Genomic DNA, 27,176 nt, shown 5'->3' on the forward strand with positions numbered 1-27,176 from the left:
TTTTTATCGTGAAATAAGTTTGTTTCTCCTAGGCGCGGCGTCGCGTCTCCCTGCAGACAGGAAATGCAGGAAACATTTTCCAATTTCCACATTTCATCGTCGGGAACAGACTCCTAGGTAGAATGGGTCTGTGGATCGATCGACAATGCAGCAACTGCTCTGGCAACGCGCTTTGCCACCCCCTGTTTTTTAACTTGTCGCTGGAACTACTAGTGCGATATTCTTTCACGAAGTCACTGTCTTTTGCCAGGAGGATCCGTGACGTTTAAATTAAGAACGAAAGAACCGTGTCCCTTGAAATAGAATTTTCTCTCTTAAAACATCTCCTCGGGTTATGTGTTCCCTTAAAAAAAAAAAGAACGTGATACATTCTGAAATAAAATTTCCTTTCAGAATTTTACCGAGGAAATTAGTCTTTCAAGCACAGAATTTCATCCCCTGACGATGTTTTCATAAAAGTTACGCTTTCCTTGAAGTTTCCTTACGTAAAAGAATTCACAACTCGCGTAAACGTTCCTTTGGTTACTTACGTTTGTCGAATTGAAACAAGATGCAAATTACTTTCTACATTTCCCCTTTGAAAAACACGGTACTAACGAAACAACGTCGCGAAGCGAAATCTTCTTAACAAACTTCTAAATGGTCGCACAATACGTTGAAACATTCACGGGGCCTATTCTCCAGTTTTCCATTTGCAGTTCGCAAGGGAAAGCATTTAAACGTTCGCCAAGATAAAACGCGATAATAAAACAATACCATTGCCCCGTTACGACAGAAAAAAATTCCGAAACATTGTAACCCTGGTCGAAGAAACGACCAGAAAGAACGAAGCAGCCTTTCAACAAGAGGGAGGGGGGGGGGTAGTTAATTAACTAAAAAAATCGCTGTTCTTCGGCCGATTCACCGACGAATACGCAAAGGCCAAACAAATGGGCGCTCGCGCAGCCCGACGCCCCTCTCTTCGTTCCAAACAACGAAGGCTCGCGAGAAAGCAAGAGGAGAGAAAAATAAAACGGAAAAACAAGAAAAAAGAAGAGAAAGGTCGAGAAGAACGTGCAAAAGGGGAAGAACTGGGAGAACGAACGAGTAGAAAGAAGACACTGGACGAAATTGGTGGAGAGAGGGAAGGAGCGGTAAGTAGCAGCGGCGGTAGTAGCCTAGTTTTGCCCGCCGACAATCAGGGAAACGAATGAAAGAAAACTGGAAGAGGTGGGAAGGGTAGGATGGGGTGGGGAAAAAGGAAGAAAAGGAAGAAAGAGAGTGGAAGAAAGCAGAGGCAGTGGTAGTTCTCGCTGGACTAATAGCAGCTGCCTTCAGAAATAGCAATGCCGGGGCAATAGCGCGTAGTCGTTGGTGTGGTAAAAGCCGCGCTCTAGCAATGGTTCCCCGTCGCCATGGCTGTCCTCTCTTCGCCCTCTCACGTCCAAGTTCCTCTTCCCTTGGCTTCCACGTCCCTCTTCTTCGACCCCGTCCATTAATTAACAGGCTTTGTACTTTTAAACGATGTTAAATAAACGGCATTGTTCGCCAGCGAAAGGACTGAAAAGCAGGCGCCATTGTGCTTTAAGCCCGGTCCTCATCCGTAGTCGTCGTCGTCGTCGACGACGACGACGACGACGACGACGCCGACTACGACGAGAAGGACGAGAGCCAGCCGACGTTTCTCTGGTAGCGGTGGCCCTCTCCGAAAGCACGGAAAGAGGAGGAAGGAGCGGTGGTCGAGAATACCTACCTACTAATACCGACTGGTGCCGGGAACCTTTTGTTCTAAACAAATACACCGACCCACCCACCCCCGAGCGCAAGTCCGTCCGCCACCCCTATCCCATCCCTCCCCCTCGCGCTTGTTCGTCCGTGCCACCTGCCTTTCAGACTGGGAAAACGTGTATCGATTGGAATAGGCTATAATGTAAATAGCGTCGCTGGAAGAAACCATCCTTTCCCGAGGGTGCACTTGTCGTCGGTCGTATTTAAGTTTAAGCATCGATCGACTATCGTGATCGTTTTTCCTCTTAGAGCTTCGGAAAGAAGGATTGGCTTTACGTTTTTTCGAGGATTTTCAGTGGACACTAATTTTTGGAGTAGTATTATATATCTTATAGTATTATATATATATATATATTGAATAGTATATATTGAATAGTTGTTGGATTCCGTGTAATGGAGTCAACACGCTTACAATTTAGAAGAGTTTATTCCCTTACAGTCGTGGTCGTGTATGAAATAGGATGATATACAATGATTTAGAATGTCTTAGAATATGATGAATGTCTAATATGCTCTTAACGATATAGAATGATTTAGAATGATTTATGAGTTAGCGATATTGAATGTTTCTATAATGATTTAGAATGTTATAAGAGAGGGTGAATGTCTCTAAAGCATGTCCTTATATATATTGGGTTATCATCGTCAAGTGGAAGGGGAACGAGCATAGATGACCAACTATTGGATCTTGCCCTTGTGACTAACTATTCACAGTCCACTTTTATGTGAACTGTTGCTAGCTTATTGTCAGTATTTGCATACTATTCAATATCGTCCGGGTTGGTCATCCAACATAGTATTCTAGTTGTCTTTTTTTTTTCGACACACTAGGGCCTTTGAAACTTGGAATGACTCTCACACTTGTTCTCTTCGTGTTTCTAGACGGAGGAACAATTTTCAAATTTAATTTACCGTCAATGAGTATATTTCTATTTCGCTTGATTTTTCTACTTCCTTAAATACTTCAAAAAACCTTATCTGTCAATTATAGCATGGAAATTCGGAAATGTACAAAAATAGATTCATCATCTCGTGTGATCGTCAATCTGTAGAGAAAGAAATTGCCGCAAAGCCGAAAAAGAACGCCGGAAGGGTTGAAATGGAAATCACGTAGCACCCCCATCCAACGAGCAATATCCCAATAAGCTGGAAACAGAGAGCCAAACAGCACTCCCATTGAACTGTTATTTCGAAACACTATATTTCCTTTCCCGTTGCCTGAACGCATTCAGGGTACGGGCTGTGGAACAAGGATTAAGAATGGCTCGACACCAGTCGGGCTCGGCTCGAATGCGTTATCAGCGCTGCACATTGTGCCGGAAGACAAAAATCTCGTATTCCCTGTTCCGTTTCTCTCTTTCTCGCAACTGTTCCTCGAAGGTTCATTGTGAACCACCACCACGTGTCTGTATTGTTTAGCCTGCTCTCTCCATTCTCTCTCCCTCTGTCTATCTTTCTTCCATCGTGTGCTCCGCTACACAGCAAGCAACTCTTTCCATTGTCGTTGCCTGCTGTCAGCAACAATAACGAGGAGAGTAAAAGATCCATCGGGCAACGTGAATCCCATCCTCTCTCGCTGCCGTATCTACTCCGGTGCGCCTCGAATTTCCGCCAGTGTATCTCCTCTCTGTATCGAGAACTTTCATCCCTCTTGAGCGATCCGTTGTATGCCCGGCCGGAACGTGCTCGTTCTTCATATTGCTGTCGGAACTCGCCCGAGTTTCTCTCTCTCTCTCTTTCCTTGGCCCCGTTTTTTCGCCGTCTTCTTTCGCCTCTTTGACATTTGCGTCCCCCGTGTCGTTGTCTTCTGCCGATTACATAACGTTTCGATACTCTTTGAGAAAAGAGTCTGTGATTTGAAGGATCTTGGTTTATCGAAGCTTTTCGATAAGATGTGACGTACAATTTTTGTGTATTACGCAGCTATGGAAGTTTGTATGTTGAGAAATATTTCAGTCTCTAGGAAAGGTTTATAAATAATTTCAGAAATGAGCTAGAACTGGAAATTGATTAAAGTTACAATAATCTCATTGTATGGGTTTCTGATTTCAATTCTACAAATGTTTGACTAAAGTTTCCGCTTGTAACATCTGCTCAATTTGTAACTCAACTTCTTCATCTTGTATATTTTAAGAGATTTTCCTACACGCGACAGTGGCAAACACTCAGTTCAAATACTCTTCTTCCACATCTCTAACCCTTTATTCGTTAATCTCATCTGTCGCTCCGTTTCGAACACTTTTATTCCAACTTATAAATTCTCCGTGCAGTAGTGAAACAGCTAGTAGAAGAAATAAAAAATCAAGGATTTAAGGCTTACGTGTTTATTTCAAATTCAATAACGATTATCCAATCTTGTTAATCCTTTTGGAACAACGTTTGCATACTGTATTGATACTCGTGCGATCTCTACCAAAAGTATGATTATCGAACTGCGGATTTTCATGCGAATTCATATTTTTATGTACTTATAAAATATGATTATAAAATTTTTATGAAATTGATAAAAGAAATTGCTTTCTCTATTAATTATAATACAGATTATTATCCTTGAATATTTTATATTATTATTATATTATTATTTTATATTATATATATTTTAATATATTTATTTATATTTTAATATTTTATATTATTATATTATTATTAATACTTTATATTATTGTTATATTATATTATTTTTTTTTATTTATATTATTAACTACTATAACTTACTATTATTAACTGCTATTACTTACTATTATTTATATTATTATTATTATATTTATATTGTTATTATATTATTTTATTTATTTATATTTTTCTTCTGCACATCACGCGTAGCCACTTTCTATCTTCAAATTTCTCATTTCACGCACAAAAATCCGCCGTTTAATTACGTATTATCAATATGTCTGAAATCAACAAAATCAGTCCTTGAACGAGACCAGCCCTGAAAAACCACTTCACACGAAACGAAACACTGCTCTGTCTTCGTCCGGCTTGCAAGATCGACGTGGAAAGACGGCGAACGTCTCGACGTCGGCGGCCATTGTCGCCGCGAGGTTGGCGCCCTTTGTCTCGCGGTATGAAACCGCGGAGTGCGGACTTGGCGCGCGCGGCGCCGCGCGTCGTTTTCTCGTTTGAGGCCAGCCTCCGTTTGCCAGAAACGCCAGGGCTTCGCGCTTTGTCTCTACACACAGCCGCAGCCAGCACCCCGACAACAAGTGGTAATTAATTCTCGGCGAAACAATCGGCTCGCTACCGCCGAAGGAACAACCAGAGCGGCGAAACAGAGAGCAACAGCAACGGGACTCTGGTGGCTGTTGCGAGCATTTCGCCGCGAAAACATCGGTTGTTTCGGGCAAACGGCTGCCTGTTATTCCGTGTCGTTCTCCCCGCCCAGCTCCTGAAGCAGTTCAAACGCGAGAATCGCTCGTTTCAAACGCCGCCAACGCCATTTGTTTTCACGCTTCACGACGAGCGAGTCGGAGAATTTTCGATCGAGACTCGAGAGAGAATCGAACGGAAGTTTTTTTTTTTTCGAAAATGAAAGTGAATTTTGTTAGTTGAGGCAGTTGTTTATGACGTTGCGGAATATTTGAAACGAGCTGCTTTTAGAAAGTAGGTATTCACGTCAAGCTGCATGATTTGTTGAATTTGATTGTGAATAACTTATAAGCAATCTTGTAAAAGAGAGCCGATTTTTCGCGAATGTTTTCCAGCGCCGTTTGGAAATATTATGACAGAGCGACATTTTCGTGTCGAGATCTAGTTTAAAAGATATTCGTAAACCACTCGTGCAGCGACATAAGTAATTCAAACACGCAAGCTCGTGCTCCAATGGGTTTACTTGTAGTTTCGCGAGAGACTATTACGATCGAGAAAAGGTTCCATTGTTTCGAACCTTTCATTCGAAGCTGTCGTCGCTGTTATTGCGTGACTGGACCTATCAGATCTACATATGTAGAGCGTGTTTGTTTCTTCATCCGTCGTGTTTCTTCCTAACTGAAAACACCGTGTCAAGAACATTCTTTTCAAACGCGCTATTTTGAAATCGATTTGCCAATAAAATCATGTCCAATTGCAATGAAACGCAAATTTCTCCTTTAACGAGAGTCCGGAGAAATGTAATCGAAAGAATATATCAATCGGGAAAGAGGGAGGGGTGAAAAAAAATTTTCTCGTCCGTTGAAAAAACGCAATTTTCCACGCGGACAATCGCGATTGAAATGAGGCGCGATTACGAGCTCGTCGATAATTCAGCCATAACGGCTGATTCTGCCGTTGGCGGCACACAACACGTCCATTTCATCGGGTAAACACAGGCGTCCGAATCTTTTTTGTACTCATTGATCGGACGCGTTGCCCAAATGCCCATCACTCGTTTACAAACTGCTTTATACGAACTGTAAACATGCGCTCGTCGAGAGAGAATCAGCCAAAAGACACGGCTCCTCTTTCTTTCAGCTGTTCAACGTGAATTTAATACTTTAATTTGTACTTCGTTTCTCGAAACGAAATTTTTTCGCTCGACTTTTCGTTCCGTACGATGGATAGTCGTCAGTAGAATGTGCCACAATCTGGTCAGACAGAGTTAACACGCGAGAATTAGGTGGAAAGCTGGTTTACTTCTGTATTTAACGTCAATTGTTAAACACGGGAAGCGTACGACATTTGATGAAAATTGAATGACGGAGAATTTGCTAACTGCTTATGAATATTTACTACTTGACGCTTAATTGGTTACAAGTGCATTATTTGCAAGCTAACGCGTGTGTTGGTGAAAGTGTGTCAAGAATGATAAATAACGTCATATTTATCTTACAGATTTTCTTTTTTTTTTTCTTTTGCTTAACGAAATTGTTCATTAGCGAAAATGTAAATGTTGTCGCATCGAATATCAATTTGACAAGATTCAGTTTGCAAAATGAAATATTCTCTGAATTATAGGTTAGTCTCCATTTACTTCGTGACTCATCTTACTTCATATTATACTTTTGATCTAACACCGTCGTATGTTTAAAATTATTAATTCGCTATCAACGCTACGATTCGTGGGAAATCAATCTTCAAATATTTTCACGCTTGAACTTTGACGAGTTTTCAAAAAAAAAAAACTTGGAAAATGTTGCAAAAATTTACACTAGTGTAAAACTTTCCGAAAGGAAAATTTCCGTTTGAACTCGATTGTTTAATCGCTTTTGTAATTGTCCGCTGATTTTTTCCATCGACATTCAACGAAGCTCAAAGTACTCGAACATTGGAACTTGTTCGCTCGCCGTTTCTAACTATCGAAACGTTACATTGTTTCAGGTGCTGAATGGAAACTTTTAACGGAGGACGAGAAACGGCCCTTCATCGATCAGGCAAAGAGGTTACGAGCACAGCACATGAAGGAACATCCTGATTATAAATACAGACCTAGAAGGAAGCCGAAAACGTTGCGAAAGGAAGGCTATCCTTACAGTATTCCGTATCCCAGCGTGCCCATGGACGCGTTTCGTGCTGGTAAGTCAATTCATTTCTGCTTCCAATTTGAAAAATACAAAGATCGTAACGCAAGTATCTCGAGAAATTGAAATGTAAAAGAAGTGTAGGGTCATAATTCGTCAAGAATGAACGAGACAATTTTTGTTCAAAGTCAATAGCGAATCACAGCAAAACTATAGTATATTTCAATCACTAAACTTTTTGGGGGAAAGAATGAAAATACAATTATAAAAAAAATCTCTCGTGCTTAATTCTTTAAAGTACGAAGCTTCAAATATTCTGACTAGGTGTATCTAAGTAAATAATTAATATCGTAACGAGTCAATAAGAAGAAAAAAGAATTAATCTCTCTGAGATATCTAGTCATAAAGGAATTAACTCAAATTCTGTCCCTTCTGACGGAACATCGTACGCAAATCTAACCAACAGTTAGTTCAGACTTCCTCTTTTTATAATTTGCTGACAATTATAATGAATGCATTTGGCGTTGCATGATGCGATGTATAATAGTATAGTATCTGTACAGACGCCTAGACTATCACATGTTATCAAATATAGTCAACAAAATACCATTTGAACGATTATTTCCAATACTATATAATTCTATTTGAATTGGTGCTTCGTAAATAAATTGTTGGTAAGACGATGCAAAGAAAGTTTGTCGAGGGTTGAACATTTTATCGTTCGATCTACGTCAACCGTACAACCAGTCGAGAAAGAAAGCTTCACGAAAATTCGAGTGTTCTCTATCACATTTCGTGAAAAATAACTTTAACGCCAACAAGTAGCGAATGAAAAAAAAAAAAAAAAAAGAGGAAGAACAAAGGAATAAAAAGGAACTTGCACAATTTCGCGCAATTATCCGTCTGGAAACAGTTTGAGACCGATAGCGGGTAGACAATGCAATTACGATAGCGAGAGACAAGAACGGGATCGATCGCCGTGAAAATCTCGCAATTCGAAGGTGTGTTGCGGCGGCGTACAATAGAAGAGGAACAGTCCCGTCTGTTCAGTGCTTTGATATTCTTATCTTTTCGGCTCGCGTTTCAGTCGCATTGTTGCCGGCGATGCCTCCGGGTTCCCGTGGTCGGAAGTCTTATAATGGCGATTTCTTCGAGGTTCGACCGACCCTCGTTTCCTCCGCGCCATTTTCTCCAGCGCTCTCGCTAATGGTTCACGCGTTGCCCGTTTTTAACGTTCAAAGACCAGTGCTCCCTTCGCCGGCCATCGCCGTTTATTATCAACGTATACCTACTTACCTGCCGGCGATGCACTTGTGCAAACAGTAGAACGAGACTGACACTCGCGGCGAGTTGATGAGTTTTGCCGCGTCTGGTCAGTTCTCTTCGTTGAAGAAGCACCCCACCACATTGTTGTACTTTTATTATTCCGTTTGTCTTCGGCCAGGGTGGCGAGGTACAATGAAGCGCGTAATTGTATCTCTGAGAGACGAAAGGTCGCGTAGAGTGGAAGATGAATTGAAGGTGAACGTCGGTTGGCGATAATAGAATTGATTATAACGATACTCGCTGAGAGTAATATATATGTTATGTGTGGCTTTTTTTTCTATTTTTACGAAAAAATAGGAATATTTACACCAACTGATTCAAATATTGTTTTCAATCGAATTCATCGGACTACCTTTGAAAATTCTTACAGACAGTTCTGTTTTAATTTCTGGATACAAGACTCGGAGGTTCCCTCTAATTTGACACTGTAAAATTCGCATTCGATGCTCGAGAAAGAGAAATTATTCATCGAACGTTTGCACATCGTTTCATCGTTTTCATTATTCGTTCCCTAATGCTTCTCAATAAATTAAACGTGCGTCGTAGTTTAAAACACACAGCCAATCAACTTCAAATTTACTTTCGTATGTTAGAAGTCGTTAGCGGGTAGATTCAAGGCCCGCTCCGCAGCCAGATCTTCTTTCCATTGCAACATGTGTTTTTAAACATTTGCTGGAATTTTCTAAATTGATTGAGTTCACGAACCAAAAATAAACTAAACAGCGACCTAGAGCTACATACCTGTCTTCGAATCGTCATTCGTATCATACTCCGTAACTACTCGAAACGCAGCGATCGCAACTGATAGCTACGATTCGTTTCGCTGCCACGACAATGGTCGAAGGTTGCGTTCAATTACGAGATCGGCATCTGTCGATTTCGATCGGCCCGTGCCTTATCGCCGTCTACGGTGGAGAAACATCCCCGCGAAATCGGCCCGGGGAACAGATGTTGTCGATGAATCGCGTTCGCGTACACACGAAGGGCCTCCCCACTGATTCGGTTCGGAGGTTTACACAGATTTGTTTGACGTCCCGACCGTCTCCATTGTCTCCATTGTTTCCACGCCTCATAGCAGGTTACGTAATTTTGAATTTCTCCGCGACGCGGCGGGTCAAAGGAAAAAAAACGAGGATTCAACCCCCGGGGCACAATCGGCCGTGAAATTGTGACGGCGAACAAATCACTCGATGCACGAAATCTCCATTTAACAATTTAGTTTATTCCCGTAATTTATTTGAAACAATCGTTCCGGAATTTTCCGACGATTTCCGCGATCGCGGCTCCGTTTCAATCCTCAATTTATTTTTATTCATTACTGCTACATCCATCCTTGTAAATTCTCTGTGCTTTCTCGAGTATTTCTAGATGGTTGTATAACTTTCGGTTTTCAGCAGTGGTGTTTTTTGAAACACCAGCAGCCCAGGTGTAGCTGTTTTAAATTTAATTTAAAAGGAAGAGAAGGAAAATTTTCAAGTTCAGTTTAATTTTTATGACATCATAAAAGAATATCATAGGTCGGTTTGAGTTAGATTTGGGTTAGGTTTGGGTAACACGAGACTATGGGTCTTTGAGAGGCTATAATTAAATTTATTAAAGATCAAGCGATAATTTACCTTAATATTACAAAATTTACTTAATATTACCTTAGAATTCCATAAAATTGTAGAATATAGAAAGATGATAAAATATTGAATTTCTTTGAATTTCTTTTCGTAACTCCGAATAGACTCTGTCTGACACAAATGATCTTCAGTCGGTTAAATTATTCTAATTACTAAAATATACAGTGACACGTATTACCGCTGTTTCTTCTCTTTTCAACAAGCATGATCGTAGAAAAAGTGCCGTTATGATTTTACGCAAAAGAGTCAATACGTAAAGTTTGGAAAATAGAGGAAACAGAGAGAAACAAGTTAAGTAGTCACGCAAAACAAGTTAAGTCTCCCGCGTTTATTTTCGAAAACACGGGTCAAAAGTTGGCGCTGGTATCTCGGGGATCTTTGGCACGGAGGGCACGGAATAAATCGTCGAATAATTCCCTTCGGCGCGGAAGGGTCGTGGTCCGCGCGAACGATTCATTGGCTTTATGCACGCGAGAGCATAAACATGTCGTTGGCTCATTTATTTATCGAATTGTCTTAACCCCTGTATATGGTTGCACGCTCCGAGACGGTGGAAGCACGTGACTTTGTAAGCAAACGAATTATAAATTTGTCGAAGGATTTAAAAAAAAAAAAAAAAAAGAAGTCTGATCAAGTGGAGCGATCCGTCAAGAGATTCGATGAATTTACGTGTTTCACTCCATCGTGTTTCTGAATTTTAACACTTTATAAAGTAGAGTGATCCTTTTTATCCTTTGGTCTATTAATATTCTTAGCAATAATTTATTATCTTTTAAATTAAATTAGTAACAAAAAAACTAACATATTTAACAACATATTTAAAAAATAACAGGTTTTAAGTATTTAATTTGATTTAATTTAATTGTTTTATATTTAAAATGCTACAAGGTACAAGAAACATAATTTTAATTCCTATATCATGAAAAAAGAAAAATGGAAATAAAAATTTTTATAGTAAAATTAGTTGAATGTAGTCGAGAAATATTTTTCCAGAAATCTATATATCTAGAAATTTCTGTATTTCCAGAAATCTAGTTTAATGAGTTTTATTTTTGCAATGTACACAATATCTACGATAAAATACTTTAATCTCTACTGGATAAAACGGTCAGATAAAGCAGTCCATTTACAGTAAATACAGTTGTCAGATCTCAAATATTTCGTGACTATATAGATAGTAGGTAATTTCATTTTCTTCGATATCATCGGACTGCTAAAAAAAAAAAAAAAAAAAATCAAAAAAAAAAAAAAAAAAAAATGAAAAGAAAAAGAAATTATGGCGCGAATTTCCGGCTAGAGAGGTTCTCCCTTGACTTACGGTCTTAAGTCGTTGCTCGCTATCTCCGAACGGAAACCTTGGCCAGAAATTCCAGGCCCAAGCCGATAATTTATCCCAACCACCCACGCACTTGTCTTATACGCGTGCCACCGTGCAAGGGCGGTGTTCAGCAGCGACGCACGGAGGTATGAAAGAAGAGACGAAGAAAGGTATACTAAGTGAAGGAAAGTGATGGAAAAAAGGGAACAGGATCAGTAACTTTTGCCAATATCCTTTACGATCGTGTTTTCTAAGTAGAATCATCTGTTTTATGACCATTACTTCTATCGCTGCTTACAAAATTTGTTTGAAGGGGATCAGAATTTTTGAAGAATTGTTTAGGGCAATTTTAAAAAGTTTTGTCGAAAAATGGAACAAGGAAGCCTTGGAAGGAGAGCTTGTAACATTTCGTAACAATTTTCAATTGAAACTGCGCGTTTAAACTGATTTGTACCACGATCGATCTACTTCACAATTTTGTCTTGCGAGTAGAACATTTTAGCCTGAGAATCTCTGAGAGAGAAATTAAAAAATTCTTCAATTTTGTTAGAAGCCACTCGAACTGTTAAAAATTACTTCGATCGCAGATAATTTAAAAAGAAATATTTAAATAAATAAATGATAAAATTTCACAAGTGCTAGAATTTTCTTTTCTCGTGTCTTTAACTTCAGGAAAGAGTGGTTGGTTCACGGAAAGGAATAAAGAAGGATGTAAAAAGATAAGAAGAAAGAGACACGGTGTAACGACCGATAAATCGGGGATTACCGGTCGCGTTTCGAAGTGTCGCGTGGGCGATGGGATAAATTCCGGCCTTAATCGGACCGTTGCCATTGCTGGAATTAATAATTTTGTTCGGTTATGCTGCAATATCGCGGCAATGTGAATGAAAACGGGGGAATCGTTCCCCGAGGGGGAGAGACCCGTTCGCAGAAACGTGAGACAAGTTACGAATTACCTGGAGCTGACGGAGAGGTTTTATAGAATCGCGATAAAATCACGATGATTCTGAGTGTTTGTATCGGAACCAGCGATCGACACCAGCGTGCCCAGGTTAATAACGATTAATTGAGTTCACGATCGATTAAATCGAGTGTTTTACGTGGACGTAGTTCGTTTTGAATTGAAATAACTGTTGAATGTTCTTTATTTTTCCAATTCAATTCGTTTCTCTCTGTGTCAAACTGCTATAATGGTGAACAGTTAATATATTGGATAAATAAATTGTTTTCATCAGTTTCTTTTAAGACTGTGAAATTTTTGTGATAGCTAGATGTAAAAAGTAAATCACGTGTATCATCGTATGATAATTCACTCATAACCATTGTTCAAATCATTAACGTCACATTCTTCCATACTTTTTGTATTTTCAATATTTGACATTATTATGTATTCCTCGTGTACGTACACGTTTTACATAATTACTTACTCAGAGGAAATATCAAATACGAATTATCAATCAACAATTTATTATCTCATAAAAAGCTTCTCTTTTCTAAGATCTTATCTTTTAAACTGTCATTTATCGTTCTTCTGCTCCACTGATCAATCAAAAATCGTGCAACAATCACGCGTGAAACATTCTCACTAAAATTGAAATTTGTACAATTCTTAAACAACAAAGGCGGGTTTTCGTAAAGACGCGATAGTTAATACAGTCGAAATTTAATACAGTCACTGATATTTTTCAACTACCGATATACCGAAAAATTTCATCCGGCATCGACGAAGCCCGATCGGTTACAAAATCACGATTAATAATCGCACGACCGTGAATTCCTCGTTGCCGATCATAAATCTCGCCGCCAATCATCTTCTTTCAGCTTCTTTCGTGACGTTTCTCCGTCGCCGGTGGAGGTTCACGACGCTTCGACAATGAGCGTTCGTTGGCATAGCTATTCTTTCGCCGGGTTTCCGTCGTTCGACGACGATGATCGATAAGCCCCGAAGCGAACGACCTCCCCGATATCAATCTCGACGAAAAATGTGTGGGTCCGTTTCGGTTAATCATTGGCATTGTCGATCGACGAAAGATGAGGATCGAGGCTGATCGCGATATTCGATTGCCGTATTGTCAATACGAGTGTTTTGGTAAAAAAAAAAAGGAAAAAGAAATTTTGTCTCGCGTGAGTTGCACGACGGGTTGTTCTCTTTTGGTCTTCGAAATTTGTTCGTTTGACACGGAAACTATCAGTATGATTTATTCTTCTGATTTTGTGTATGCAGAACATTTCAAATTTTCATGAGCCGAAGCTCATTTTTGGAAGATCCACCTCCAATTATGAATTGTTCGTAAAATTGAACGTATAAATTTAAAGCATCTTTAACTGGAAACTAAAATTCAGTTCAAAGAAATTCAAGGGTTAAATTTCACTCACATCTTGTATGTATCTCGGATTAATTTTTCATAAATAGCATCGTTCCGTTTCAGGTAACAATAATAATTATCCTCCGTGACAGCGATTAGTAATTAAAAATTTCCCAAAAACCAACGATCCAATAATAACCAGTTAGGAGTTAATTATCGCCTATGCGCTGGTTTGCTAAATTATCAATAAATTAACAATCACCTACGTTTATACATCGAAAACGATGGAAACTCCAACGCTGCACTCCAACTTGACACCTACGTCACGTGGAAAGCGTTCGACTTTCAAACAGCTAAGTTATCAACATTTTTCGCACGCGGATAAATTATGCGTGTTACAGGAATGGCCGGCAGTATGGGACAAGCTGGAATGGGCTCGTATTATGGGCCCGCAGCGGCTTACGGTTCGCTATCCGCGGCCAGCATGGCCGCAGCCGCGGCTGCGGCTGCACAACAGTCTGCGGCGGCGATGTCCGCGGGCCTGGGAGCACCTGCTCAGGTAAGTCGATGCATCTCGTAAACAAACTACCCGTTTCCTGCCTGAAAACCCGTTTCATCGTGTTCCCGGCGTTGTTCCCGTCCGTCGATTCTCTTATCTCTCTCGTTCGAAGCTTATCTGTGTCGTTCGCGAATCGCCGCGAGCGATCTCGAAACGGAAACCAATTCGACTTCCGGGTTCATTTCGAACATTGAGAGAATTTATTGCCATCAGATGTTGCGCAATTCGACGAATAATTGCCACAGAGAGTGCAGAAATGAGATAAAACGATAGAATCTGAACAATTTTAGGATCAAAAATAAAGATATACATTTGTCGTCTATATATATATATATATATATATATATATATATATATATATATATCGTTTATTTATCGATAACGCGATGAAATGTCGCACATTCGCGAGACTCATCGTGAAAGTTTAAGAATTGAAGGTACAAGACCGAGATGGAGAAGAAACGACGTCTTTGGCAGATTTATATTTCCAATGATACAATGCGGTTTTATAAAAATACCGAATTAGAGATCGTATCATAGAATGAGATCCCTTTTTTTTTTTTTTTATAAATGTCGGTCATGGAGACTGATAAGAAATGGCTTTGTAAAGTTACGTAAAATCGTAAATGAATTCGATGCACGTTGCTCTTTCTTTCGTAAAGAAAAGAGTGTGTCTAGGTATTTTATCACTCTGGCCATTATACTGTGAAAAGTAGAGAAAAGCTAGACTCTACGTTTCCATTTATTGTACTGCAGAATAAGAGAGCAGTCGATGCATTTTATTTGACGTTTCTCCCAACTTTCATCGTCTCAACTAGTTTTCAATCCTTTTCCACGCCGTGCCATTTTTTTTTTTTTTTTTTTTTTTCACACGTAAATAATTCATCTAGCCGGGAAGAACTTGCCAGCGTGGATATTTTATTCACGAAAATTGAAGAATGTCAAAGCGAAAACGAGTGAAAGGTAATAGTCGCCGGTGTAATATATTATTTCTCGGTTAGAGGAAAGAGGTTCGATCCTGCCGAGAAGGGGAGCATCGGCGATTACGCATTTGTCAAGGACGAAAAATGCGTAAGACACGGCTCGCGGGGACCGAGAGCGTTATCGAGATGCCGGCGGAAAAGAGCCACCCACGCGGTTATTTCTTGCGGGTCCCTATTCAATGGAATTTGACGTCGAGAGACTCGATCGGGGAATCTCGAGATTTATCGCTGCATTCACGCGTCCCTCTCCTCGGCAAACAAGCGAAATTCTATTAATCGTTCCGAAGCGTATATATCTTAAATTCTGCCTCGGTTCAATCTCGGAACATTCCTCCGTATTGTACCGCTTTCAAGCGTGATGAACAATTCAGAAATATTGTTGTAAAGGGTAGTCGAAATCTGGAACACGATTTTTGGTAACAAAATAATTCACGCCGTGCAAATACCTTCCCGTTTTTACAGCACAATTTAATCATCGTATTTCAGACAATTATATTCACAATTATCAAGTTATTTTATCGAATAATAGCAAGGAGAGGGAGTATCTGTTTGTACATCACAAGTCATTTTTTATGAAAGTTGTCTTACGCTAATAACGAGCTATTCCACGAACCAAGCGTGTACTGTTGCGCGCATGAAGGATATCTTACTAACGGTGAAAGTTAACAGTGAAATGCTAGCCTTTATAATACGGGTTTCATTAACACAGTCTGAGCTTAATAGGGAATACTCGTATGCAGTACAATTAGTCTCTCTAAATTCATCCGAGGATCCACAACAAATCGTCCTCGATCGAGTCACGAAAGAAAAAAAAAAAAAAAAAAGAAGAAAGAAAAAAAAGAGAAAACAGAACAACCATCGATGAAGATGGTCGGGCAGCGATCCGCGCGTAACAGAAGGAAACGTCGCGAAAAGGGAGAGATAGATCGTTGATGAGAGAAGGCAGAGGCAGCAGGAGCAACGCGAAACATCGCGCCGAGCGAGAGGAGAGGACTCTCCGGGAAGAGGAGAAAGAAGAGAGGAGGATGTACGAGGCGGAGGACGAGCGTAGGTACGTTTCATTCGTTGTCGCAACAAAGGGGCCCCCGGGTGGCTTCGCAAACAGAAACCGGAGACCGTGGTCTGTGTATGAATTTCCGCAGCTGGGTACGGGAGACAAACAGATAGCTAGTTATTTCTGCATTCAACGGCTGAATGGCCGACGCGTCTGGAACGACGCAGCGGCGCGATACAGGCCGACTATTATTGGCGAACCGGCGAGCACGAGCGAAGAATTCCAACGCAGCGGCCGCGCCGCCACCGCGCCGTGTGTTATCGTCCTCGCGGACCGAAACCGCACCATCATCGCCGTCAGTGTGCCCATCATTGCTGGCTTTACCACTTAGGAACATCTTCACGCCGCCACGACCAACGTCCGATGAACATTCTTTTCCAATCAGGCTTCGTCGCTTCTTCTTTTTCTTCTTCTTCATCTTCGTTGAAGAAGAAAACGTTGGATGGAGAAATGGGAGACTCGAAAGAAAGGAGGGTGACGATGGTTGGAGGACAGTTGCGCGAGTTTGTGGCTCATGGAAAACGTTGGAGTAACTTGCACGAGAGATGATTAGAGGGATGAGATTAGGGGTTGGTAAAGAGAGGAGTGTTTGAGTGGACGATGAAGAATTTCTGGAGTCGTGACATAAATGGTCGATCTTTATGATGCAACGACGTTGCACGCAGCGTTTGTGCGTTTAATAAATTATTTGAATTAGTTGCGCTGCCACCCGATTGCGGACCGTAACGAGTGACCGAGCCGTATACAATAATTCGTCGCTTTCTTTTCCTTTCGGACTCGTCGGTATGACATCGCTGGATAGAAATTATTGAGAAGTAATAAATTTACTATTTCGTAGAATATTACAATTTTGGAACAAAAAAATTCTCGACGCGCGTTAGCCAACTGTACTAGCGATACTTGCTTAAAATGGGACCTCGATCCTGAGAAGAGCGACATGACAATACTCTGACAATATTTCCCGAAACTTCCGAACATCTAGCTCTCAGCAAGATTGCAAAGACCAAGTTTCTTCTAACTATCCCCGGTATTCTGCTCGACGTAGAATGTACATAAATTCAAAGAACAAAATCGAGCTTCCGATTGAAAGTCCACTGCCGACGTCGCTCCGAAGTCGGGGAAAACCACGCGAGGGCGCGATGTGGGTGAAATATCGACGAACCGGCAGCAACAATGGCTCCCGGTTGACTTTCTCGCTTTAGCCAACCTCTCTGACCCGGGAACGGAGAAGAGCCATTTGGAAAATAAAGTGCTCCGCTAGCAAAAGACATTCCACTCTCTTCCTCTGTCTTTGTTCCGTCCATACTTGCCCATATTTGCCTCTCGTTCTCTGTCGTTGGCGCGCACTTCCCTTCGTCGCTTTCCATCCTTGACGACACATGGCAACGCGAAGAATAGCCGCTTTTGTGAATGAAAACAGAAGGACAACGGTACGACGTTTCGTTGCACGCTCGAACGGCGACATAACGTGCTGTTGCACGATAATTAAGTCTTGCCGGAGCGAAAGCCACTGGAACGCACCGATGAAGACCGTGGAATTTTAACTGGTCAACGCTCCGATAAGTTATGCAATTTCAGGTTTCAAATTCATTGTTAATGTTTTTGAGAAATTAGTAATTGTTCGTCTTTCTCTTGGTCACCTGTTTTTTTTTTTTTTTTAACATCGTTTATTTTGTGCCAGTGTATACAGTATTTTCCTATGTACAAAGCATAACGAGTAAAAGCTTATCAGTAGTGTTCTTAGATTATAGGCTCCAGCCCTGGAGCACGCGCAATCTTCACGATAGAAATTTGCTACATTGCACTTATTGCTACATTCTTCCTTAATTCTAGATAAACTAAACTTATACTATATCTATGGGTTTACTTGGTCACCTGTGACCAGAGATAGATGGAGCCATGATGGTCATCAATGCTTCAGATCAGTGTTTCCAACGAGTAAGATAAAATGAATATCGTCGAATAATAAATTTCAAACATCATGACAACGTTGTAAAATAAAAGAATGCGCTATTCAGTCAAGATTTTAAGTAAAATATTATATATTGTATTACAAAAATTATATTAAAACATCTTAAGCGTAAATAAAATTAAACATTGTGATACTTGTGAGAGTATCATTTAAATCTATCGTGGTAGTTAGCGTGTCAATTAGCTTGTATGGATGGAATAATTGCTCCAATATACAATACGTTTGATTAATTGGTAAATTCCACGAGACAACCTCGAGTAGAAAGAATACCTGGCACAACTTGAGAGTTATGGCTCTGAGAGGTTAGGCCCGAAAATTAATCCCGCAATTTTTATGCCGCACAGTTGAAAAAAGGCCTTTTGCATTTCCAACAGAAAAACATTTTGTCTCGATAATTCTGCGATCAAACTACACCTACGATTTTCCAATGTCGTTCTATTTCCACTCTTCGAATTCCAAACTCGATCCAACGTCTACGATACCTCCATCCAGTCTAATCAATTCCAATAAATCAACTTAACAAAAGGAATTAAAGTCCCGCGTTGGAAGGAAGGAAGGAAGAAGAAAAAAAAAAAATAAACATTCCACGAGAAGGTGGCACGAAGAAGAAAGAAGCCTGGCCTCAAGGTGCAAGCATTCGACTCGGTCCGGAGCGCAAATCGCGAAATCGCCGGATCCACGACGAGGACACGTCGGGACAGACTACAGAGAGAGAGATTTGTTCTATTCGGAGGACAAAGCTACCAATGGCTATAAATTTCATAACCGTTGCAAGGTTTAAAAAAGAATTCGGGCCGCGCGGAGAACGGTGGATGGTCCGCCGCGCGTGAAACTGCCACGGGATTCTTAAAAAAGGAAAAGAAAAGGTAGGGGGGGGGGGGGCCAGGAGGAGCGCGCGATTATTCCCGATTCTATAATTCGTGGACGAGGACCGCGCCGGAACCTTTGTCGGATCGTTAAGCGGCTTTGTCCGGATGATTTACATCCAGTCTTAGCCCGCCTCGCTCGCCTCTCCTCCCCCGGCTACGTCCAATTGATTACCACTCGGTTCCTCTTCTTTCCTCCGCTCAAAAATCCTTCGCGGACTGTCCTTGCGAATTCTGTGGTCCTTCGTTCACTACGACGACGTCGGATCAGGTCCTGTTCCGTAGACTCAGAAATCAGACCCGTTCGCGCTAACGATTGCGGTTTTGTACGTGTACTGAAATACGTGTGTGCACGTAAAACGTGCATTGAGTAATTGAATGTTTTTTTAGTTAAGTACATGTTCACATGTTTTAGTATTACATGTACTTTTTTTTTTTTTTTTTTAAGAAACTTCACACTTGATGGCTATACGTGTACAATCTATATAGTTTTAATATTCAATATTTGTTGTAGATGATGCAATTTCTAAATTGCACGTATGTTTTCCAATATATATTCACACTTTACAGTGACTTTTTCTTGTAACATCGTAATATTTCTTTGTATATACAGAGATTGAGGTCCGAACACGGTCTGAATCCATTTCTTTTCCCCGTTGATCGACGATCTTGTAATATGAATTTCTCAAATACCAAAACGCTTACAATATTTAAATAATCCTTAATGTTAAATAATAATGCCCTTGGCGTTGAACAATTCTAATAATACTTTAAAATCATGAGAACATTCGTCTTGAAACCATTCGACATCCAAAATCTTACTGACCAATTTCGTTCTTTCGGTTCCAGGTGGTGAGCTCGATGGACGCCATGAAGTACTCGATGGAAGCGGACAAATACCGGGCAGCGTACATGCCACCGAGCACCCTGGCGATGAGCATGTACTCCGACCCCAAGTACCTGGACTCCAATCCGAAATCATACTTGGACCGGAGCTATTTAGACTCCGCGAAGGCCTATTTCGAGCAATCGAAGCTCTACATGGACCAGAAGCCGGCTATCACCGATTACAATCGGCCCAGTTACGAGCACAAGCTCTACGACGAGTCCAGTCCAGGCAGCGTGGTCGGCGGTGGTCCGACGAGGTCGCCAGCGGCAGAGTCACCGGACATGAGCAAACAGCACGAGAGGACCGAGCACGGCTCGTCTAGCGCGAGTTCCACGTCCACATCGTCGGCAGCGAGTCCTGGCGCGAGTCTACCAGCCTATTATCCAGGCCCGGTGCAAACCAGCGGTTTACTTGGACCGCAAATGAGCCAGTACAGTGGCTATCAAACGGCACCAACGCCTGGAAACGAATCGTTCAGACGACCGTTGACTGTCATCTTCTGACCCGATAGAACGTAGCTCTGAGCCATTCTCGACGAGCAGTTGCCCTGAGTTCGGTCCATCAACGTTTATTCACCGGAGATTTATACGACGTGGCGTACGTAACGCGGATAGGCGGCGGATGTTTATGCACTCGATGGAACGCGAAAATTGCCTGGGACATCGCACTAAACGAATGTGCGCACGTGCGTGGAGAAATATTAGGAAATACTCTCAAGGTAAAACATAGAAAATTCAGGTTGAAATTGATATTTGTTTGATAGCGTTTAGCGGACGAATGAAATGTTTCACATCGGTTTGTGTGATTTCTTTAATTCTTGTTGTCGAGAGATGAATTTGCATAAACATTCGTGGGTCTTGTCGCGGATATTCATCGTAGCTTCAGAGAGACTTCTTGGTTTTTAGGAGTTAGTCCTTGGGTTTTTAAAAGAGAGAGGAATTATGGAATTATTGGCAACGTGATTATATCTTGAAGAGTGGAATTGTTCCTGTTGTTAAGTTGGAAAGAGGAAAATAATAAGTTCGAGTTTTCGTACAATGGCGTTTGTGTTATTTTATCGATTCTTGATTTATTGATTGACATATGAAAAAGAAAAAAATAGTAAAGGTTTTGTTGAATTTATGTATTATATGTGAATGTGTTGGTAATTATCTGGTTAGTTTTCTAAAAATTAGATTTAAATTTATTTAATAATATAAAAGATTTTCGTTTCATTTTACATGTTATACTTGTGATTCTATCAGACTTAATCATTTATTTATTCTTGGACTTTAAGTGAATTACAACTCATAAGAAATTTTAGTTATACAGCATAAAAAAGCTATATAGGGGTTCAATAAAAGAAATTAAGAAAAGAAAATTATTTAGAAACGTATTTTACACATAGAAAAATATTTGATTGTTTAATGTTCATTATAATGCTTTTCTCATTTTGTATTCCTCTTTCTCACGATTCATATTTCAACAGAACAATTCAACTCCAAAATTATCACACATTAACAGCTTGACTATCACGTGAGTTTACATTTCAATTAAAACGTAGTACACAACAATGCTTCGAACACTTAATCGCTTCGTATTTGCCTGTTACCTGAATTTTTTGGAAATTTTTTAATCGGTAAAATTGATCTTACCTTGATCATTGTACGATAACCAACGTGTTAAATACGAATCTCAAATTTACCTCCTAAATCAAGCAAGAATAATCTCTGAAGCTATGCCAAGTTAAAAGTTCGTCTAACGAAGGAATGTCGAAGATTTTTGGACCAACGAATATATTATCACCAAGAATATCGCAGTGAAATCAGGGCTATCAACGATGCAGTTCGTTGAAAGCAACAACGAAGTCGATACTCTCCGTATTCTAGCCATCCCCAAGCGTCGCGTCGGGCTCGACACGTGACGATTATTTATCGCAGATATAGAGTTTCTTCCATCCTCGAAATGGAATTATAAAGAAATTGTACATAGTCTCCGTGTAAATAGTGTAGCAAGGATTATTATCGCGCACGACGCTCGAAAACGGTTTTCCTTCACTAACTTACTTCACCCCCAGTCCCCTTTCGCCACCCTGTTCCCAAAGTGTTTTTCTTTTCAATCCAGTGGAATTTCCATAATTACCGTAGTAATTAAAATTCCACGAGAAGCACCTGAAGCATCGTTCGGATTAGTCAAAATGATTCTATATTCACGTGATGTCAATTGAATCTAACTTGGAAACACTTTGTCTCAATGTGAACCTCTAGTCTCTAAATTTAATTTCAACTATCTCGAAAGACACCGTAAGAGCTTTTGTTTTGATTTGTTTTTTTATTAAAATACGTTTTATTTAAAATTAATTCGGGACTCTTTGAATTAACTGGATAAATAGAATTTCTAATTCTATCATCGGTCAGTTCACTTGTATTCGAGTAGCTTGAAACACCGTGCCGAGTGTAAACCTTATTTTGTTTTTTTTTTTTTTTTATTTGAAAGTGAAATTAAAATTTTCTGAAATTATTCTTCGATCTGAGAGAAACAGCAGTCGCGTGTTGTTTCCAATTGAATATGACTGATTTGAGATTTTACGTTAATAAGTTAATAATTAAATGCCGGAAACTAGCGACAAGCTTGACGATAAACTAAGTAAAAATTTTACATAGTTTTCAAATCTCGTCTGATTGTGTCTCGTTTCACGTGAAGTTCTAAAATTAAAACATTCCAAAAGAGGAATTTATAATCCATAATCTGCAATTCAACTTGATTAATCTGAACGAAACTTCAACATACGCGTACATAGTAGAGAACTTGCCCTTTATCATACATTCTGCTTCGAACATCGACACCCACTTTACTAGATCGACACGTCCTTTTTAACAGACACATCGATAGCATTAGACGATTACTAATTCCACGGTGTTTCGTTTCGAACGAACTTACACAAAGACAGAGAGCAGGATGAGCAGAAAGCTTCGTGCGATGGAACCTCTAAAAGGAGAACGTGTTTTTCGTGCGGTCGTTTGATTCGTAATCGATGTACATAGACCCCTTCGACTCGTTAAAAGAAGATACATCGTCGCTTCCTTTTTGCTCGCTTTCTAATTTCTTTTTTTTTTTGTTTCGTTCCTCTCGCCATTTTTCAATCGAAGAAAGGCCAGGAAAAGTCTCTTCGTCTTTCGCTCGTTTCGAAAAGTATTAAAAAGATTAGGAAATAGAAAATTTTATTCCTCATTTTCGTCGATCCTTTCATTTTGTTTTTCTAGTTATTTATTGTCCACGAGAATTCTATTACTATTCCAATAATTACTATTCCATTTTCTTTTTTACTTAATTCATCACAGATGTAAACGAACTCGAAAGCTCTCGAGTACGAATACGACGTTTGATAACGTTTGATAATGACTGGAGAATCTGTGTAATGTTATCATTTCTTTTCTGGTTTTCCTCTTGGTTCTTGCTATTTCTCGGTTTGTTTAGTTCCGCGACGAAACTATTCAGTAATTTCTCGGTTTCTCTGAAAAAATGAGAGTGAGAGAGAGAGAGAGAGAGAGAGAGAGAGAGAGAGAGAGAGAGAGTGTGCGCGCTTTTATAGACGTTTCGCGAGAGAAAACGACGAAGGAAAAAGAAAAGAATGAGGGATACACTTTCGTGAAACGTCCATAACCCGCTGTAATCTTTGTACTTGTATCGTTAACGATAAACCTCTTAAAACTATACCGATTATTCGAGTATTACGACTTTAAAGCGGCAGAAGTAATCTATAAATATTGTACTGTCAGTGAGAAAAGCAAAAATAAACGTTAAGTATTATCCTTCGAACTACGTGTGATCGCCCGTTTGTACCACGATCTCGTTTTCGGCTGAATTCATCCATTAAAATCCACTTTCTCTCCGATCTCTTCCGTTCTTATTTCGTTCCCTGAATCAGGCCACTTTCCGGCCTTTCTCTCCCTTTCTTCGTCAGTTTTAATACGTCTCGTTTCTCACTCTTAATATCTAAGTGTCTAATTCTTCAATATTGCCAAAAGATTCAAAGGAAGTCCATTAAGAGAACCAAAATTAAAAACTATGGTCCCAGAATGAGACTTGGAAAGATTGACAAGGAGCCAGATGTTTCTTTCTGTGAGCAAAAGTATCACGATAATCTCTGATCCACTTCGTCAGGAGGACACGTGATCGAAAATTGAAAAGTAAAATTTAAAAATGAAATTCAAAAAGTTTGCAAAAGATACTTCGGCATCAAGCTAATTAAAATGATCATCGTATTAACTTGCGACGAAGTTTTCTAACGGCGTGTTCGTTGAGAGGATGCGTGGAAATTTTCGCGTAGCAGAAAGAACTGGGAATCGATTGAATGGATCCAAGGGATCCGGAAGACGCGTCTGGTCTCTCCGATTCAACAGGGCGCCGAACAATGGCGTTCGGTCGCGAAATCCGAAGGACCCCGCGCCTGAAAAGAGTCCGGGTCTCGAAAATCCCCGAAAACAAAGGACGCGTTTCACCGTTGGACCAAGTAGCCCGTCTATCGAAATCCGACACGCTGCCGGTGGAGGTGCGACGGAAAACGCTGGAAGAAGCTTTCGAACGGCAGTTCATTGTCAAAGTTCGACAGCTGCGATCGCTATTCCGTGGTAGATGCCATTCATTCGGTCTGGCACCTATGCGACACCCCTGAAAACCGTGGAAACACCTCGCTCAACTGTGAACGAGCCAACCTTGCACCGGGGCGACGTGATTTTGCGGTCGATAAAAGAGAGCTCCAATTCTCTGGGAAAGTTCTTCGTGAAAAAAATCGCTCGCATTAACTGGAACACTGGTCAAGCGAGTTGCCCGAGGAATGAAAATACGAAGTAATTCATTGGGATATTTTCAGTTGTTAGGTAAGATCAGAATTGCACGGAGATGTCTGAGGATCTTTGGTAACATAACGCTTCTTGATATGTATCCAGTGGTTGGTCATAAAATTTGAAAGTGTAACAGATTGTCATTAGCCTCGAAATATGTCAGACACACAGATGATTCTTCGAAACACTTTCACACAAAACGCGAAGTAAAAATACACCAAATTGATCTTTGAAAAGATCCAGTCTGTCTGATTGTTACACCTCATCCATCTGCAATTCTTGTAAATCCAAACGAAACGACACACTAATCACCAAAAAGAATTACCAAGCAATCGCAGTAACCAGTCATTATAGCACCTCGTTCTGCCCTCGTCACAGAGACAGGTGTCGAAATCGCGGCTCCCGGTGTTCGAGAGAGCCGCCATCCTTAAAACAAACTCCAAGTATAAAACCACATAACAAGCTCTGTGAAGACACGAGCAGACACGCATGCACATACTACACGATCGGTCCGTCATCGTGACCAGTAGCCATATTTCTCGGACCAAGCGACACAATAACTCGACTACCCGTGAGAACGGTGATTATCATCTTTACCTGTAATACGCTTTTCGCCGCGACAAACTGACAATTTTTTCACCCGTCGTTATCCCCTCGAATGGCCACCGTTATTGTTTCTGTCTCTCGAGGAGCCATAAAGGCTCTCGCGACTAAAGGGACACGCGAAGGAGTTTTGAACGACAGTTGAACAAGAGGTTGGCTACCTTCTCATTAAATCCATTATAGCGAGTGAACAACGACGAACTCGAGGCCGGCTGACGGGCCTCTCCTACGGTTAGACAGATCGTTTAGGTGGAATCTAAATCATCTGCGGGGGACCCCGAGGTCTCTTCGAGCGGACGTTCAACCGCTTGGACGCACACGCTGCGTCGGGTTCAATCTGGGCAACCTCTCACGACTTCATTAGTACCTGCTGACTTTGGAATGCTTAGAGGACCCGTTTTGGCCTTATAAACCGGGCTGGTCAAGCGTTGCCCGTTGTTACGCTCGGCTTCGATGCAATGGATTTTTTTTTTTTTTTTTTTTTGTGGCTTTCCTGGCATCGGTGGCGGTGGATCACCGAACACCTGATAGGGATTTCATCGAATCCGAATTCCACCGTCTTTTGTTCGTCCGTGCCTTTTTAAACGGGTGTAAGGTGCAAGTTAAGGGAGAAGAGAATGCGCGAGGTGTTGTATTTCGGCGTTTGGCTTTGGTAGGTGATTGGCGTTGGGTTCGAGGTGAGAGATGGTTTCTCGGTCTCGATCGAAGATTGCAGATTGTTAATGGAGGTCTTCATTTAGCTCGGTAGATGTTATGGCTTGACGCTGTGGTGGGAGAACACATGAAAAAGTGAAAATATGGTAACTCAGAAAGGTGTTATTCCGATTGGCGAATTGTTGGACGTAGAAGAAAAAATATTTTAGAATTAATTTATCTGCATTAACTTTTAATTCTGTGATCATCCGTCAGAGATACCATATAAAACTTCCTTTACTTTCGTCAAGTATGTCATATTTTTATTTATTATTAACAACCTTTGATCAACCCTTTTATAATTCTTTGTCACATGTTAATCAATTTGATTACAATGTTGACCTGAAACTTTCACCTTTTCTGCTAAGTGTCTGACGTTCAATACTTGGAAATCAAACTGCCATGAAACTCTACGTCCATGAAAATACCTCTGTCAAAGTCTTCAATGATAGAACACGTTTCGTAGAATCGAGATCACCACGCTGTCAACGTTTGTTTATCAGATCCGTGGTTCGATAGGTAGATAATTTAATTACTAATTATACGTGCTGTCAGTCGTCGGATCGAAACGAAGCGACAGGAGGTCGCGTTTCCTGCGCCGTTTCAAAAGACGGCTACAGACGTTTTCTCATTAAATTCATTATAGAACGACGAGCAATCTACGGGCTTGAACGAGTGGTTTTCGTTGGTTGCCTTAAATCAGTTAACCGGAATGTAAATTGGTCGTCGGAGCATCGTCGTCCACCACCTCACGGCTTCATTAGCGTGGCTTCCACGTTGGAATTTCGAGCCTCGATGCCGGTGCTCTCTTCGCGTTCCCTCTCAGCGTAGCCAAGTCGGCGCACCATCTACTTCCGGTCGACGGTTTTCCTCCACGCGATGTGTTTCACAAAAAACCGACATGCCCGTCGAACGTTTTGCCCGTCTAAAGGATTAATTACTCTCGAGATCGCGTTT

The 27,176-nt window shown here is 40.7% G+C and overlaps 1 protein-coding gene across 1 annotated transcript in view; it reads left to right on the forward strand.

Moving 5' to 3' along the window:
- Positions 1 to 23,916, forward strand: part of LOC122529561 (transcription factor Sox-19b-like) — an 81,132-nt gene extending 57,216 nt beyond the window's left edge. The window contains exons 4-6 of the mRNA XM_043655820.1: positions 7,063 to 7,257; positions 14,179 to 14,336; positions 20,061 to 23,916. Of these exons, the coding sequence (XP_043511755.1) occupies positions 7,063 to 7,257; positions 14,179 to 14,336; positions 20,061 to 20,603 (896 nt within the window). The 3' untranslated portion in view covers positions 20,604 to 23,916. The remainder of the gene's footprint in view (positions 1 to 7,062; positions 7,258 to 14,178; positions 14,337 to 20,060) is intronic.
- Positions 23,917 to 27,176: the final 3,260 nt, after the last annotated feature.

The sequence above is a fragment of the Frieseomelitta varia genome, unplaced genomic scaffold (genome assembly GCF_011392965.1).
Source record: "Frieseomelitta varia isolate USP_RPSP 00005682 unplaced genomic scaffold, Fvar_1.2 scaffold_293, whole genome shotgun sequence".
NCBI lineage: Eukaryota > Metazoa > Arthropoda > Insecta > Hymenoptera > Apidae > Frieseomelitta > Frieseomelitta varia.